This window comes from Pezoporus flaviventris, unplaced genomic scaffold, assembly GCF_033815535.1.
Source record: "Pezoporus flaviventris isolate CSIRO_AGI_PZ_B2104156 unplaced genomic scaffold, CSIRO_AGI_Pfla_v1 ptg000008l, whole genome shotgun sequence".
Taxonomy (NCBI): Eukaryota; Metazoa; Chordata; class Aves; order Psittaciformes; family Psittacidae; genus Pezoporus; species Pezoporus flaviventris.
In genome coordinates, this window is record NW_026892556.1 from 4,115,274 (window position 1) to 4,131,420 (window position 16,147).

General features: G+C 60.3%; 2 protein-coding genes across 2 annotated transcripts; both read right to left on the reverse strand.

Annotated features, from left to right (window-relative positions):
- Positions 1 to 571: 571 nt before the first annotated feature.
- FABP3 (fatty acid binding protein 3) lies at positions 572 to 3,668 on the reverse strand. The gene is made up of 5 exons (XM_061449737.1): positions 3,577 to 3,668; positions 2,875 to 3,046; positions 1,633 to 1,744; positions 1,442 to 1,543; positions 572 to 859 (listed from the first exon to the last, which is right to left on the reverse strand). Exons 1-5 carry the CDS (start codon positions 3,647 to 3,649, stop codon positions 806 to 808), a joined length of 513 nt encoding a protein of 170 aa, XP_061305721.1. The 5' UTR covers positions 3,650 to 3,668; the 3' UTR covers positions 572 to 805.
- Positions 3,669 to 6,519: 2,851 nt separating this feature from the next.
- Positions 6,520 to 15,866, reverse strand: LOC133267594 (cAMP-dependent protein kinase inhibitor beta-like). The gene is made up of 4 exons (XM_061450004.1): positions 15,607 to 15,866; positions 7,933 to 8,088; positions 7,659 to 7,810; positions 6,520 to 6,947 (listed from the first exon to the last, which is right to left on the reverse strand). Exons 3-4 carry the CDS (start codon positions 7,801 to 7,803, stop codon positions 6,865 to 6,867), a joined length of 228 nt encoding a protein of 75 aa, XP_061305988.1. The 5' UTR covers positions 7,804 to 7,810; positions 7,933 to 8,088; positions 15,607 to 15,866; the 3' UTR covers positions 6,520 to 6,864.
- Between the last annotated feature and the right edge of the window lie 281 nt (positions 15,867 to 16,147).

Genomic DNA, 16,147 nt, shown 5'->3' on the forward strand with positions numbered 1-16,147 from the left:
GAGCTGAAGGCCAGGGGAAGGGGTGGCAGAGCTGCGCTCTCCTGTACCTGTGACTGCAGTAGGTTCCCTGTGTGTCCCAGCCACATGGGAACTGTTGCTCCCATGGAGGTTGGAATGGGGCTGGATGGAGGTCAGCTATTGGCATGGCAGGACACAGGGCAGCTGCTCCTTCTCCTGTTGCTTCTCCCCCCACTTCCCCACAGCCAAGCCCCCTTTGGGGCCAGTTCCTTCCCAAACCCACACCTGAGGTGCTGGTGGCCTCAGTCTCTGTCTGCAGCTTTGGGTTGTGGAATGATGGCTCTTGCTGGCATGGAACACGCTGGGAGCATGGAGGAGCGATGCCAGAGCTGCAGTGGGAATAAACCCAGTATTCCCTCTGGAGAAGCACATTTCTACCCGTGACCACCTCTGCTTCCCACTGCTCAAGAGAACAGGCTGAGGCCACTACTGGGATTGAGCCTCCTTAACCCCATCAGTGTCCAGGCTGGTTTAACCCCCCCATTCCCCACGGCTGGAGCCTGCAGGTGAGCCCGAGCCAACCCCCCTCTTCCCAAGGCACTGCTCCCAGAGCTGTAACAACGAGACCTTTATTCATCCTTCACGTGGCTTTTTCCCATTATCAATAAAAAACAAGAGCCCTGACCCATGAGACCGGCCCCAGCAGCCCCCGAGCGATGGGGACAGGGGCAGCGGGTGGCCCCATGGCGTGATGGGCTCCAGGACCCCGGTGTGGGGCGAGGGCTGAGGTGTGTGTGGGGGGGGCGAATGTGGCACCAGGTGACAGGCAGGGAGCTGGGGATGGCATCTATGTGGCCTTCTCGTAGGTGCGGGTGGACACGACGTTGCCCATGGTGAGAGTCTGGTGGTAGAAATGGGGGTGTTAGTTGTGATGTTGGGGCAGCTCCTGCCTGCCCTGGCCTGGCCTGAACCCTTCTGCATAGAATCTCAGTTTGGGATGGAAGGGACCTTCAAGCTCATCCAACTCCAACCCCTGCCACAGGCAGGGACACCTTCCACTGGAGCAGCTTGCTCCAAGCCCCTGTGTCCAACCTGGCCTTGAACACTGCCAGGGATGGGGCAGCCACAGCTTCTCTGGGCACCCTGTGCCAGCGCCTCAGCACCCTCACAGGGAAGAGCTTCTGCCTAAGAGCTCATCTCAGTCTCCCCTCGGGTAGGTTAAAGCCATTCCCCTTGGCCTGTCCCTACAGGCCCTTGTCCCAAGCCCCTCTCCAGGTTTCCTGTAGCCCCCCCTCCCTTTTTTAAAGCATGACTGCACCCCTTAACTCACACCATTCCCATTATGGCTATTAAATACATTATACATCACGATTTTGTTTCCTGTATCCCCATAGCAGTTTTTCTCGCTGGTTTTCCCACTAATCCACCCATTCTCAACACCAATACCACTTGGTCTCCTTTCAAACCATTTCTATTTCCTTACCAGGATTAACTTCCCATCCTTCAGCTCCCGCACCAGCGATGTCTCCTTCCCATCCCACTTCTGCACATGGACCAGTTTGCCTCCATCCAGCGTGACCACGGACTGAGGGAGAGAACAAGAGCCACCATTACCAGGGCAGATACTAGGAGAGGTACTAAGGGATGTATCAGGGCAGGTATCGGGGATGGTACCAGGGCTCTGATCTGAACCAAAAGGGCCTGGGAAGGGTTTTGGATGGGCTGACCCAGCACGCTCCGGGGCTGCTGTTTGCACAGCTGCTGCTGCTGACTCAGCACCCAAACCCTGCCAGTGCCAAGGTTACTGTGAGCCTGGGGCTGTGCCAGGGCCACATCCTGCCCTGTGCCCCACACCGGGTCCCCCCATGGCTCTGGCTCCTCCTTCCCAGGGCTCAGGGTCTCCCCATGGTGTTGTCCCCACCCAGGCTCTCTGCGCACCTCGGGATCCCCACAACTCATCTTCTTGCACAGGGCCCCACGGCCCTGGACCCACACATCTGGGTGCCCCATAGTGTGCCAGCCCCATCGATGCAGCCCCATGGCTCGGGCAGCCTCCTGTGCCCTTTGGCCAGTAGCCAAGGAGCACCCGAAGGGCACGTCCTGGGTTGTGGCAGGGTCTGGTGCCGGTCACATGCTCTGCTGCTCCAAGCATAGTTTCCACCAGCTCCAGCCAGTGTGAGCAGGGATCTGCTGTGGACATGGATCTGTTTTGGGCATGGATCTGCTGTGCACAGGGACCTGCTATAGACTGGGACCTGCTGCCCTGTATCCCCCCCCGGCACCCATCCCCTTTCAGCCCATCCTCACTCCGTGCCCAGCTCTTGCACTTGCTGCCTTGGGCTGGGGAAGGGGATTTGTGTCCAATGAACCTCAGTCCCACCCCCCCCGGGATGCCCCCTGGGCTGGGGGGCACAGGGCTGCCCTATGCACAGTGTATGTAATGGTGCATGGGATCAGCTGCTGGAGCTAGGAGACAGCAGGGGCAGCGCTGCAAGGGGCAATGTGCAGGGGGGAGAGGCCAGGGAAGGAGCTCGGACCCTTCTTGAGGTGCTTTTTCCTTGCTCTTATGGGAAGAACGGCCCCATTGGGTTCAGCATCATCCAACTGCTCCATCCCTGCTGCAGCTCTGCCCGGGGGGGGCTCAACGCCGAGCTCTGCCCCGATCCCTGCCCTGGAGCAGGGACAATGCTCGCTGCCACCCACACATCCCCTTTGCCTGCTCTTGAGCAAGCCCAGCCCTTGCACAACCTCCCTGCCCTCCAGGGACACCCCAGCTGAAAACAGGGTGAATGAGACCAGGTTTGAACCCCAACCCTGGAGCAAAGAGGCTTCATCCTTCATCCACAAGGCTGAGCCGTGCGGTGACGGCCGGATCCCATTGATCCCACAGATCCCACCTGGGGGGCCGGGGCTCACCTTGACGTGCTGTCGTCCGCCGTGGTCTCATCGAACTCCTCGCCCAGCTTGAAGCTGATCTCCGTGTTCTTGAAGGTGCTCTGGGTCTTCACCGTCACCTTGTCCCCATCCAGCTCGATGATGGTGGTGGGCTTGGTGAACCCGGCCACCTGCCGCGTGGCAAAGCCCACGCCTGAGGGTGCAGGGGCAGGGTGAGGGTGCGCGGAGGATGCAGCATCACCCTCCAGCATCACCTCATGGGTATGGGGGTGAACCCGAAACCCCCCAACCCATGCTCCTGGCCACCCCCCAGGGTTTTCCTGCTCTGCTTGGGGAGGGCTCTGGGATGGGAACAATGGGAAAAGGGGCTGGGAATGCTGCCATTGCAGCACCCAGCTCCAGGGTTGCGCTTGGGGAGGGGGGGGATTCACCAGTGTCCCCCACGTCATGGACCACTCTGTGGTGTGGGATGCACAGATGTGATGTGTGTTTGGGGGGAGGGGGGGGAGGGTTGGGGGGGATCCTGATCAGCTCCCAGCACACCCCCCCCCCCCCCAAAACCAAGGGCAGAGAATGACGAACCCCCCCCACCCAGACCCCCCCATAACCCACCCCCCTATAGCAGCGCCCCCCCCTAACCACAGCCCCATGCGCTTGGTGGGATGGGGGAATATAAACCACGCAGAGGGGCGATGCCCGGCTCCAGCCCCCCCCGGTGCTCACCCAACGCCTTCATGTACTCATCGAAATTGGTCGTTTCCACCAGCTTCCAGGTGCCCACGAACGCATCCACCATGGTGCGGGGCTCCGGGGAGGGGTGCAGAGGGGAAGGGGGGGGGGTCCCAGGCAGCGGCTTTCGGCAGCGCCCAACCCGCAGCTCCCGTCCGGCCGCGCCGCCGCCTTAAATAACGTCCCCATCACATGATTGGAAAGAGCAGACCCGCTCCAGGAATACTCCTCCTCGGCAGCGCTGCCAGCGCCCACCCCGCGCCCCGACAGCGGGGCGCAGCCATGGGGCGAGCGTGCCCTGAGCTGGGTCGGGTCCCGGCTCCCCAAAGGGAGAGGGGCGATGGGGAAAGGGGGGGTGCGGGCGTGAGCATCCCGACGGAGGGGTGGTTTGGGGTGGGGATGTGTGTGGGGACAGCAGTGGGGTCCTTCAGGGGGATGTGTGCTGAGGTGGGGGCCGTGGGGACCCCTGCTCCATGTGTGTGTGTGTGTGTGGGGGGGAATGTGTGACCCCAGTGATGCTCTGTGTGTGCGGGGGACATTGGGGACAAGGGCGGCCATGGGACCCACACGTGTCCCCTTTTGCTTCAGGCTCTGTTGGCAGTGGGGTCCATCCATCAGGACTCCATCCCCAGCACTGGGGGGGGTCCCACTTTCGGGGTGGGGTGGCCTCACCCCCATATCTGCAGCGTGTTCCCCATGGGGTCTTAGGCACAGCGGGGGCAGAAGGGGGTGAGGGAGGGACCCGAGGACACCTCCTCCCTCTCTCTGGCCCCAAGGTGTCATTGCAGGCACCCAAAAATAGCCGGAGCTCGTGTTCAGCCTCTTCCCACTGCGCTGCCTGTGATGGAACCCATTGCGGTGGGGAGATGGGGACAGACCCCGTGGGGTGAAAAGGGGGGTGTGTGACATGAGGTGTCCCATGTGTGCAGAGCCCGGTGCCCACACACTCCCCCAGCCTCCCCCCACAGCAGTGGGACCATGGGATGTGGATGAGCCGCATGTAGGGCACAGAACACCCATCCAAAGGGACACCCATGACAGGGACACCACGTATGTGGGTACCGATGCACGAATACCCGTGCACATGAGCATGTGTGAGCACGCCTGCCCATGCACATGGATACCTACCCATAGGAGCACCCACGCATAGGAGCACCCACATGCATGGATACCCACACACAACAGCACGTCCCCGTGTAGATTTCCCCTCCACGGACACCCATGCGCACAGGCACCCACACACGCATGCCCATGAACATAGGTAGCCACACACATGGACACCCGCTCACATGCTTGAGCACCCATGCACATGATCTACTCCATGCACATGGACGCTCACCCGCAGGAGCACCCATGCACATGGGCACCCATACCCACAGAGACCCACCACACACGTGAGCACCCATGCGCATTAACACGCATGCCCATGCACATGGACACCCACCCATGGCAGCACCCATGTACATGGATATCCATGCACGTGGACATCCATTCACATGAAGGTGCATGAATATGGACACCCATATACAAGGTCATCCATGTGCATGAACATACATGCACATGAACATGCATGCACATGAACATGCATGCACATGGGCATCCATGCATATGAGCATCCATGCACGTGAACATGCATGCACATGAACATGCATCCACATGGGTATCCATCCACACACATGAGCATCCATGCACATGAACATGTATGCACATGGGCATCCATGCACATGGCCATCCATGCACATGAACATGCATGCACATGGGCATCCATGCATATGAGCATCCATGCACGTGAACATGCATGCACATGAACATGCATCCACATGGGTATCCATCCACGCACATGAACATGCATGCACATGGGCATCCATGCACATGGCCATACATGCACATGAACATGCATCCACATGAGCATCCATCCACACACATGAGCATCCATGCACATGAACATCCATGCACATGGGCATCCACGCACATGAACATACATGCACTGCATGCACATGCATACATGCATGGCTGTCTGCACACATGAACACCTACCCGCAGGAGCACCCCTACACATGGCCACCCATGCACACTGTGTGCACAACACCCATGCACATGGATGCACAAAGGTGCTCACACCTGGGTTCCCCATACACAGAGGCACCCATGCACACAGGTACCCATGAACAAGGGTCCCCATGCACACTCACATGCATCCACACACGTGTGGCTATGTTCACGTTGGCTGGACACGGTGACCCCACACATGGCCCCACACCAGTGTCCCTGACCCGGTCACCCCCCAGGGTGGTGGCCAGAATGGACCTGGGCTTTGGGCTTCCTTTGCTGGTCCCACAGCGACAGCTATAGGTGACCGTGGTGATGGAGATGGGTCCAGCCCAATGTGCAAGCTCTGCCTGGCTCCAGCTTCCCACCAGGAAACCCCAGCCTGGGCAGGATCCTGCCTCCCAAGTCCTTCCCAGCCCCTCGGCGCCCGGGCAGGGGGGTCCCCATCCCACCCGACAGCAGGTTTTGGGGAGCAGCGCCTGGGAAAGCCCGGCTCCATCTCACACCCCCCTCATTCCAAAGCACTGCAGGACCCGTTTGCCGCTGTTCCCTCTCCTGGGTTTTCCCCAAGGAATACGAGGGGATCCCAGGCCTCTGGGCATGGGCACCCATAGGTGGCCCTGGCAGAGGGGGGATGCTCAAAACAGCATCACCCTGCTACCCCCCCCCCCCCCCCCCCCAAATCACCAGCATCCTCTTGTCCATGGAGCCGAGACCCCCATGCATAGGGCAGGGACCACCCTGGGATGCTCCGCTCCTTGGTGGGAGCACTCAGCAAGGTGCTGGCTGCCTTTGCTTAAGGGCTGTTGGGGGGACGTTGGGGTTGTGCCCCCCCTCCCTTGGAAAAGGCCCCCGCATCACGCAGGAAGAAAGGCGAGGAGACGGAGGTGGTACCCAAAACATCACAGTGAACACCACACTCAGCTAGAAACACCACAGGCTGCTCCTGCGGCCAGGAGGAGCCCCCCCCGGGGAGCCCCCTGTGCTCGGCTCTGCCCAGCGTCCCAGGACAAACACATTCCTCCCTCGAGTCCTCGCCCCGGGTGGGAATTGCCCCTTGGGAATCATCCCGGCAGGTCCCCGTGCGATGCTCGCCCCATGGCGGGGGGATGATGCCCGATGGCAGCACCGAGGAGAACCCAGCGGACTCCGGCCGTGCCAGGGAAGCTGGGCTGATGCTCCACAGCCTCCTCCTTCCTCCGCTGGTCAGCAATGGCCCCCCCCGGAGCGGGGTTAGGACGTGTCCTTCAGCTCGGGGCTGGGGGGCTGCGGAGGGGGCACCTCCGCCGAGGGGGACTGCATCTCCTGAGCGCTGCCTGCGGGAGAGAGCAGGGGTGAGGGATGAGAGCAGAACATGGCCCACACAGTGTGTGTGTGTGTGTGTGTGTGTGTGTGTGTGTGTGTGTGCTGGGCTGCACCCCCAGAGCGTGATGGAGGGGATCCTGCCCCTCTGCTGTGCTCTGGGAGACCTCCCTTGGGTCCTGCATCCTGTCCTGGGGTCCCCAGCATAAGGAGGACATGGAGCTGATGGAGCAAGGCCAGGGGAGGCCACGAGGATGCTCAGGGGCTGGAGCAGCTCCCATATGGAGCCAGGCTGAGAGCATTGGGGCTGTTCAGCCTGGAGAAGAGAAGCTGCGTGGAGACCTCAGAGCAGCTTCCAGTGTCTGAATGGGGCTACAAGGATACAGGAGAGGGACTCTTCATAGGGACTGCAGCGACAGGACAAGGGGTGATGGGTTCAAACTGAAACAGGGGAGACTGAGATGAGCTCTTAGGCAGAAGCTCTTCCCTGTGAGGGTGCTGAGCCCAGAGAAGCTGTGGCTGCCCCATCCCTGGCAGTGTTCAAGGCCAGGTTGGACACAGGGCTTGGAGCAAGCTGCTCCAGTGGAAGGGGTCCCTGCCCGTGGCAGGGGTTGGAGCCGGATGAGCTTTAAGGTCCCTTCAGCCCACCGCAGGCTGTGGTTCTATGACAAGCAGCCCCAGTTCCTGCCCTTCCCTCACCATCCTCCATGGTCCTCATCACCCACCTGCGCTCAGGGACATCTCTGCCAGCTTGAGGGGCAGGTCAGCGGGGCTGACACCGGCCGGAGAGCCCAGGATGTCAGGCAGGGCATTGCGCCTGCCCGTCCTCCCGGAGGATGCGAAGTCCAGCACGGGTTCCACCTCGGTCATGTTAACCCTGCCGAGACACATCCCTGCCCATCAGCGCCTGGGAGCACCGAGGATGAGCTTTAAGGTCCCTCCCAACCCAACCCATTCCATGATCATGGAGAAATGGGGTCCCCCCCCCAGCAGCCTTACCGGGCACCCTCCAGCCTGGCCTGGTGCTCTGCCTCCCCCGTGCCCAGGGTCCTGCTTTGCTCCCTGGCTTGGTGCTTCCTCCTCCCAGGGTCTCACAGGCAGTGAGGGACCCCCCAGTAGATGGGGACCACCCGGCTGGGTCCTTCAGGCTCCAACCTGGGGGGAGAGAGAGGAGGGGTCAGCAATGGGGCAGTGCAGGAGGGAGCCGCGTCCCCATGGGTGGTACCCAGAGCTCCCAGCACCCTCCTCCCTGTGGGGCTGCAGCAAACCAGGCTGTGAAGGGCAGGGACCCCTTGTTGGAGAGATGGATGGAGAACAGGGATGGGGACGGGGAGGTGGGATGTGAGGGTGGCACAGGGTGCCCAGAGAAGCTGTGGCTGCCCCATCCCTGGCAGTGCTCAAGGCCAGGTTGGGCACAGGGGCTTGGAGCAAGCTGCTCCAGTGGAAGGGGTCCCTGCCCATGGCAGGGGTTGGAGCTGGAGGAGCTTTGAGGTCCTTTCCAACCCAAACCAGGCTGGGATTCATTGATTCTATGGCAGCAAGGCAGGCTAAGAGCTCACTGTAGCGTGTGCTTGTGCATGCATGGCATCCCCTGGCACACATATGCATGCGTGTGCACCCCATGTCAGTGCAGGGGCTCCCATTAAGTGCCAGGGCTGTGTCAGCCCCTGGTCACAGAGGTTCCCATCACACATCACACGTCCAAGTTCACGTCCTCCGTGTGGCACCAATTGTGGCCACGCTGACCCTGGGCACCAGGACACAAGCAGCATCCATGTGGATGCCGGAGCAGCCGCCGTGTCCCACTGTCATCCATTGGGAACAGGGGCTGGGCTGACACCTGGTGTGTGTGATGATGCACACACACACACACACACGTGTACACTCGTGTTCACACACATATGTATGCACACAACTACACCTATGCACACGTATACATGTATACACATGTGGATGCTCACATGCACACACGCATCCAGCAGGGCAGGAGCCCCACAGGGCCAGATCAAAGCCCCTTCCCAGCAGCTCCCTCTGGCTCAGGAGCTGCAGAACCAGCAATAAGGAGTCTTCAAGGCCAGGCTGTGTCCATCCTGCAGTTCCAGGGACACCGGGGTCAGGGTACCAGGGATGCAGCCGGGGGTTCCATCCTGTCTGTCACCCAAACCACCATGCAGAGAGATGAGAAAAGGTGCTGGGATCCTGCAGGGGTTGTCATGGTTGGGGATCCTGAGCACTGCTGGGTGCAGCATCACTGTCACAGGGAGCCCATCGCGCTGTCCGCATCCCGCTGCATCCCTGCGTTCCCATGGGAGCCTGCCCTGTGCCAAGTGGTCCCAAACCCAACCCAGCCTGGGCAGGGATTTCCCCTGTAAGCAGGGGCTGTTTCTGTGGGGCTTAATATGGTCTCATCTTAAAATAGCCCCTGGAGTCACATGGAAGGTCCTCAGGGCCACTGGCTCCTTCTTTAATGCCCCTAATGGGATATAGGAGGTTGGGGCAGAAATAAACCTTAATCCTTCCTGGAGATGGGCCATGGTGGAAGATCCTGGGAAGAGGTGGAGGGAGGACATGGCACAGGGATCCATCATACCCCTTGGGAATTGAGCCAGCCCGCACTGCCCCCAAACCTTGGGCATCTTCAAGCACCACAACATCCTCCCAGCACCAGAGCATCCCATCAGGTGCTGCTGAGCCCTGATGCTCTCGTGCCACAGAGGTGAGAGCCATGGACAAGCTCTGAGCACCTTGGCTTGGGCTCAGGATGCTCAGCAGCACCATTTGGCTGCAGCAATGATCAAGCACAAGAGGGGAAGGTGATGGACACCAGGCACATGAACCAGGCCTGCTCCGGGGTGTTTAGGACCAGGGAGATGGGACAACGATGGCTGGGAAGTTTTGCTAAGGATTCATTTCCCCATAGGATTTGCTTCTTCGGCTTCTAAGTGGTTGATGTGTCCTTGGCTCATCCGAAGCATGGGTTTGGGCCATTTCATGTCCCCAGCTTGCTTTACAAAGGGGGTTCTTCACGCTGCTTTAGTTCAATGTGGTTCAATGGGGTCTGTGCTGAGCCTCTCCAGCCACAGGCTGGGAAATGCTGCAGCCCAGCCCGAGACATCCGTGTTATTAAGGGATGATGAGCGGGATGAAACATGGGAAGGATTTACCGAGGCGTAGCTGTAACACTGAATTAAATGAGGCTGCAAGCCGGGAAGGAAAGAGCTGCCCTGGATCAGAAGGGGATGAGAGCATCATCCAGTGATGAGTCCGCACGGGAGGCAAATCCAACGGGGCTGATTTAAGCAGAGAGCGACAGGCACCAGGCAGAGCAAAGAGCCCCTGGGGCTGGGAACAGCAGATGGCAATGATTAAACACAGGATAAGGTCTGGAGAGCTGAGGGATCCCCCATGGAGGCAGCAGGTTGGGACCCGGTGGGTTCATCCTGAGGGATGTGGCCGCAGGCACAGGAGGTGCTGAGCAGCACCCGCTGCCATGTGGCAATGGGCTTTGTCAGCTGTCAGCAGCCCATAAACAGTGCCCAGGATCTAGGTGAGAGGGAAGGATGGGAATAAATATTGTCCCAAACTCATCGTCTCCAGGGCAGGGATGGAAAAGGCCTCAGGAATGTTGGCTGGTGCTGGAGTATTGATGCAGAAGGACACAGAGAACAAGCCCGCCACTGAGGTGGTCTCGATGCGAGTGTCTGGAGATGATGATCCCTGCTGTTGATGGATGCAGCCCATGGAGGATGCTGACACCCCATCGCCTGCCCTTGGCAGCAAACCCTCTCTGACCACGGACTGCACTTCTGTCCCTAAACCTCCAGCTTTCCAAGGGGAAGAGCTCGGATCCTGCCTGGTGCTTTTCCAGGGATGGTGGCACAGTCTGGAGCAAACCCGTGCCTGGGTGCTCGGAGCATCACCGAGGTCGCACACCAGCCTCACCTACTTCCCCTCTTCTCCACAGCTCCTGCTCGTGCTTGGGTTGCCTCATCCATCCTGGGGCACACTGAAGGGTCTGTTCCTCCCCTCCATCATCCCGGCATCGCCCTCATCATCCTCACATCCCTCTTCACCCCTTCCCCTACTCCATTCGTGGTCCCCATCACTGCTTTGCAAGTGGGCAAGACCAGATCTAAGCTCAATGACCATATCTAAACTCAGTCCCATTCCTGCTCATACCCCATTCCTGAATTATTCCACCCAAACCTCTCCTGGGGTTACAAGGATGCTTTTAAGGATCTTCCTTCCCTTGGATTCATTTCCTTTTGGATGCCTTAGAGATGACTTGTTTTTTAAGGACCTTTTCTCCAGCTGTTGGACCCAAAGTCTCCTTTTCACCCTAAAACCTGGGATGTGTCTGAGCTAAAGCCAGCCTAGATGGGGCTGGTTGGATGGAGCTTGGAGCAAGCTGCTCCAGTGGAAGGTGTCCCTGCCTGTGGCAGGGGTTGGAACTGGAGGAGCTTTCAGGTCCCTTCCAACCCAAAGCATTCCATGATTTTGGACCAAGCAAACACTTCCCTGTCTCTGCAGTGGGGCTCATCCACGCCTCTTGGATATTGGTACCTCAATTCCCATTCAAGGCAAAGAGTGAGAATGAAGTCCAGAACACGACACTGATAACCTTCATTCCCCATAATCCCTGGATGCCAACAGGGAGATGAGCCCCAGAGGTGGCTTTTGCTGCTGACATCCATAGGATGGAGTCGCTGGGAGGAACAAAAGATGGCTCTTGCTCCATCAATCCCTGTCTCATCGTGCACAGGGATGACGGCAGAGTTCAGCTCTGCTTAATACCCTCCCGAAAGCAAATAAAATCCAACCTGAGCCTCTCCAGACACGATTCCAGGCTGCTTGCAGGAGCTGTCACTCTGGTTTATAACACTGCAAACAAACCAGAGCAAGGCCTGCTCGAGGGTAAGAGTGAAAGCAGCTCAGGCGCTCGCTGCCATCCCAACCCAAAGCTTCCCCCAGCATCTGCAGGGCAAACCCAGCGCTGCCAACCCGAATGTGGTGCTCACCACCGTGTCCCACATCATGGCTCGGCTCCCCCAAAGGGCAGTGACCACAGGGAAGATCCCTTTTTGATCCTGCAGACCCAGATTGGGCCGGGAAACTGCGCTCCATAGGACTCAGCAGTTAAATCCCAACTCAGCCCTGCTGAGCACAGCATCTCCTGCGAGTCCCTGCATGGGTAAGATAGAGGCATCTTTTCCTGTGGGAGCAGCATCCCGGGAAGATGCCAAAAGCACTGGGGAAACCTGAATGTGTGGTGTCCTCTGGACCATCCTGGCTTCATCCCTGGACAAGCCTGAGTTGCTCTCATTAAAGAGGAAAGCACTAAAAGCTCAGCAGAGCTGGCAGTGCAGCATCACTGCTGGGCCTTGCTGGGCGCTTATCCTGCACCCAAAAGCTCCTCATCTCCATCCCCCTGGAACCTGGAGCTCCCAGCCCAGTGCACATCGCTGCTTCCCATTTCATCCCTTCTCCCCTCGGATCCCTGTTCTCCTCTGGGAAATCCGGAGGGGAAAATGTTCCTTCTCTCTGTGCTAACAAGAAGCACCTCCAGCTTTTACCGACCTAAAGAGCAGGGCCCCTGTTCCCTGGCTGATGGGAGCTGCAAGATCCCTGTGCAGAGGTGTGGGCAGAGGTGAAGGAAGGGACCCCATCACATCCAGTGGAGGGATGGAAGGAGGGATCCTACCTCATCCCAGGGCAGGAACCCACTGCATCCCAGGGAGGGATGGAGACATCCCAGGGAGGGATGCAGGGAGTGATCCCAGCAAGTCCCAGGGAAGGATGGAGGAAGGGATTGCGCCACATCCCAGGAAGTGATGGAGGTTGCTCCAGCCACTCCCAGGCCACCCTGTGCTTGTGCCCATCGCTGCCCCCACCCCATCAGTTCCCCACCTTCAATTGGTGTGGTGGGAGAACAATCTCCCTGGTGCGCGTTGGGGACCCCACAAGGGTGCTGGGTGCGAGGGCTGAGCCCATCTCCCCCATCTTCCTCATGCTTTCAGGCCCATCCTTTGCATTTGGGTCCTTTTGGAGTCCAAGGGGGAGATGGAACAGCCCCATTCACAGGACGGTGATGGAAACCCACGTGCAGCCCAATGGAGAGGACCTGGCACCGCGGGTAAAGCAGTGCTTGCTCTCGTAGCCAAGGGAGATAAGCAGGAGCTTCCCCTGCCACACAGCCCCATTGCAGAGCAGGTGATCTAATGGGAGGTAATCGCAGTGATTGAGCCCTGGCTAATACAGCTCCCACCGTAACCCTGAGTTAGCTGCTCCCTGGCAGCACAAACTGTAATCTGGCACAATGAACGTGGCACCCACATCTCAGCCGCTTCCATTCTCCATCACGTCCAGGCTCCCTCCTCCCCACATGGCTTTTCATCAGCTGCTCCAGCCTCAGCATCCTGTTTGGGAGCCAATGGACCCGATCCGAGGCGCTGGGGACAGGGACAGCCTGGATGCTCCCCTGTGTGGAGCATGTGGGCAGCAGCGGGATTTGTGCCAGGGGAAACCCAAGGAGATGTGAGGATGCGGCGACACGGGCTCTGGGATGCAGGGGCTGGGACATCGGGGGCCTGATGGGTACCACTGGGTTCATTCTGGGATGTGCTGGGTGACACGAGCCACCAGGCATCTCTGATACGCAGTTGGATGGCCCCAGGCTCACCATGCATTGCAGGAGCCTCTTGTCCCATCACAAGGTGCCTTTACTCCATCACTTTACTCCTTTACTCCATCACTTTACTCCTTTACTCCTGGTCAGCACCAGGAGAGGAGCGTGGTCCAGCTGGGTATGGTGGGGAAGGCAGCTTCCCTAAGGAAGCAGCATGGAATGCAGAGGATGCTCCCAGCCCTACCAGGACACATGCATGCTCCCCCAGATCCTGTATCTTGGGGGCAAAGCCAGCTGAGGCTTCCCAGGCCACCTGCAGCATCTGCTTCCCCCCAGGGCCTCTCTCCTTCCCGCTGTAGCCCATCCAAGCAGGGACTGGAAACCTCCCCTGTGTCCTGCTCCCCAAGCAGCATCCTCTCCCGAGGATGAGTCTCCCTCGTGGTGAGGCATCACATGGAGGTGATCCAGATGCTTCCCCCCATCCCTGCATGGATGCCAGGAGCATCACTGGGATTCCCTGATGCGGTGGCTGTCACCTCATCACCCAGTGACACCCACCTGGCCTCTGGGGAGCGGCTGGGGAAGGGACTGAACCAAGGAGGGAACAAATCCATGCAGGCACCCTGGGATCAGAGGCAGGGATTGGAATTCTCATCCTGAATGGAGCAGAGCTGGATCCATCGCCCCTTGGCTGAGCCAGGCACTAGAACCTCCTGCCCAAGGAGCCAAGGTAGGAGCAGGGCTGTGGGTACCCTCCCCATCCTTCATGGTGCCATGTGTCCACAAGGGACTGGAGCACCCTGAGGGAGCACAGGGCCAGGTCAGGATATGGTGCCAGAGCTCCACTGGCTGAAACAGCAGCTGAACCCCAAGGCAGCAACCAGAGGCTCCAACAACCTCCCACCGAGCATCCCCCTGCTCCCAGCCACCTTCTCCACCTCCTCCAAGCATCCCAGTCCTGGAACCAACACCGTGAGTCCCCCAGCTTAAAGGAGTGAGGAGAGCCTGGCTCTGCCACCACCTTCCCCTCCAAAACCTCCTGCTTCAGGGGCAAGATGCTGCTGAGACCATAAAGGGTGGAGGTGATGGTCAGGCTCTCAGCCCCATTGCACCTTCCACCTCTGCTGCCTGGCCATGATGAGTGGGGATAAGCAGGGAGGACCCAGGCTGACAGCAAGAGCTGTGGTGTCCCTTGGTGGACAGCCCCAAGGTCACAGGCTGTGGGTACTCGAGGTGAGCACAGGGCATCCTGCCTCTGCCACCTCCTTGGTGTCCCTGCCACCCAGCCAGGGAACAGAAGCCAGCGCCGGGGACCAGAGGGACCCGATCCAAGGGGCAACCTGCCAAAAGAATGCCCTGGAGGCAGCGGGGAGGGGGTGTCCCTGGGGAAGCCCTTTCATCCCGAGAGGATGCCGCGGGAGGAGCCTGTCCCCTGCACAGAGCAGTGCTCAGCCCGTGCTGGGTCTCACTGCTGGGACCCCCCCCCCGGCACCCCAGGCCTGAAATCAGCTGGGAAGCTCAAATCTGGGAAGGTGAGGGCAGGAGCTGGGAGGGGGGGGCGGTCGGGGTGATGGAGATGAGGATGGGACAGGGTGGAAGGTGGTGGGGGTAATGGTGACCCTAGGACCTGCCAGGGAGAAGGGAGCAGGGGCTGAGGGCCCAGGATGGGACAGAGATGCCACCATGGGGGCTGATCTGAAATACCCAGCGCAGATGGGTGAGTCTTGCTCAGTGCCCGATCACTGCTCACCCTGATCTGCCCCAGAGCCACCTATCCCCAGTTGGATGGTCACAGACCCCCCCCCCCAAGCCCTTGAGTACCCCCTCAGCACCCAAGCCTGATGTAAAGTTTCCTCCCCCTAAGCCCCATCTGTACCCTAAAGCCACCACCACCCTCTCCTGCCTTTGCTCTGATGTGCTGCCATGGAGGTGCCCAGGGTGGGCACCCAGTCCCCATGGTGAGCACCCGATCCTCAGCACCCGTCAGCACAGGGCACCCACCCACCGTGGCCCAGGTCCTTGATCACCACCACCCATCAGCTGCTCACCTGGGCTCTGCTGGAGCCGCTGCCTACGTCGATACCGGCGGCAGTACCGGTGCTGCTGGCGGTGATGCTGCTGCTCCCGATGCTGATGTTGATGCCGCTGCTGCCGCCGCCGCCGGTGTCAGCGCTGCCGCCGGTGCCGCTCGGTGCCCGCAGGAGGGATGCTCCGCGCTCCGGCTCGCAGGCGGCCCTGGGGGCACCGGGGCCGAGCCGCCGCCGCCGCCGCTCCCGGCCCACGCTCCGTGCGGGGGGGACCCACCCGCCGCCCCCCCCCAGCCGCCGCCGCCGCCGCCGCCGTGCCCCGCCCGCCGGTGCCGCCCCGCCGTGTCCTCCCGTGTCCCTCCCGCGCTGTGCCCCCCCCCCCCCCCCACCACGGGAGGCTCCGTACGACCCCCCCCCCCCCCCCAGAGCATCCAGCCCGGGCTGGGGGCTCGCAGCGCGCTGATGGCGGCAGCTCCGCTCGGGGGGTGAAGCGCTGAACCCCCTGCTCCTGATGTCTGCGGATGGAGCCCCATGGGGGGGTGATGGGGGTTCCACTTGGGGC